The sequence below is a fragment of the Mercenaria mercenaria genome, unplaced genomic scaffold, assembly GCF_021730395.1.
Source record: "Mercenaria mercenaria strain notata unplaced genomic scaffold, MADL_Memer_1 contig_2450, whole genome shotgun sequence".
Taxonomy (NCBI): Eukaryota; Metazoa; Mollusca; class Bivalvia; order Venerida; family Veneridae; genus Mercenaria; species Mercenaria mercenaria.
This window is the reverse complement of record NW_026460510.1, coordinates 117-1,498: the sequence shown is the minus strand read 5'-3', so window position 1 is coordinate 1,498 and position 1,382 is coordinate 117. Positions and strand designations below refer to the sequence as shown.

Genomic DNA, 1,382 nt, shown 5'->3' with positions numbered 1-1,382 from the left:
TATAGCAAATTTTCAAAAAAAAAACAGTTTGAAATTACCTATATAAAAATATAATAAAAATAAATAATAAATACGCTTGCTACCAATACAATGACAATTACTGAAAAATGTACTTTCTCTCGGAAGTACTTGAGTGGCCCTAAAAAGGGCCGTTTTATTTAACTAGTCTTATTAAAAGACATTTACTTGGCAACCTTGCCAGTCTTCTTGGGCAGGAGAACGGCCTGGATGTTTGGCAGAACACCACCTTGTGCGATGGTCACACCAGACAACAGTTTGTTCAATTCCTCGTCGTTGCGGATAGCAAGTTGAAGATGACGGGGGATAATTCTCGTCTTCTTGTTGTCTCTAGCAGCATTTCCTGCCAATTCCAACACTTCGGCGGCCAAGTATTCAAGAACGGCGGCGAGGTACACGGGGGCACCAGCTCCAACTCTCTCGGCGTAGTTGCCCTTGCGCAGAAGACGATGGATTCTGCCCACTGGGAACTGAAGTCCTGCCCTTGATGATCGGCTCTTTGCCTTTCCCTTCGCTTTTCCTCCCTTTCCACGTCCAGACATGATTTCGTGTGTTTCAGAGTTGTGACAAAACTGAAGATACCGTGCACACATGCAATAACGGCCTTATCCATTTTTTCCAAAACAATTCATGGTATGGTAGAGATTTTCTTAAGTACTACTTTCATTCTATATTACTCTGCCTATATACGAATTACTTCATCTTTCAATAAGAAAGTCACAATAACTTCAATATACACAAATATTATTTAGAAGACAAACAGTGGTAAACTTTTCATTATTTTCTAAATATATCATTTTCGTACCCGGGCCACTTTCGAAACCAAACCTTTCAATGTCACCTATTACAATCTTTATCAATCTACTTTTTTTTACCTATTAAATCAAACTTTCAATTTCATTTCCTTTTAAAAACACTACTATAACATTACTTCCTATAAAAAACAAAACAGAAATAAAACCACATTTCATGTCAAATACATACATTCAATAAAATCATGAACTATTTCTCGTTCGCATAGATACTACTTTACCCCTTCCAACATCCTACATATCTCTTGCGTATGATTACATTTCATCACGGCGGGTAATATCAAAAATAAATACAGGTAAACATTTCTACTATTCTTACTAATTGTCATTACTAATTCTCATTACTAATTGTCATTACTACCACGCATAATATTTACTTCATAAGGATGTTTAGAGCAGCAGCAGCGAAATGTCGTAAATTTTTCAAAAGACTAGAAAATATAATTGAACATAAATACAGAGTTCTTCCATTTATCATGAAGTCCATTAAAAGCTAATGTGTACAGAATTTTGTCATACAGCTCACACCTTGCTACATCACCCAGGTGACAT

General features: G+C 36.2%; 1 protein-coding gene across 1 annotated transcript; it reads right to left on the bottom strand.

Moving 5' to 3' along the window:
- Window positions 1-103: 103 nt before the first annotated feature.
- Window positions 104-630, bottom strand: LOC128552357 (histone H2A). Its single transcript, XM_053533384.1, has one exon. The coding sequence runs from the start codon at window positions 609-611 to the stop codon at window positions 183-185; it is 429 nt and encodes a 142-aa protein (XP_053389359.1). The 5' UTR covers window positions 612-630; the 3' UTR covers window positions 104-182.
- Window positions 631-1,382: the final 752 nt, after the last annotated feature.

Excerpts from the sequence above, each read along its gene's own strand:
- LOC128552357 (XM_053533384.1), bottom strand. The coding sequence starts at position 611 with ATGTGTGCACGGTATCTTCAGTTTTGTCACAACTCTGAAACACACGAA.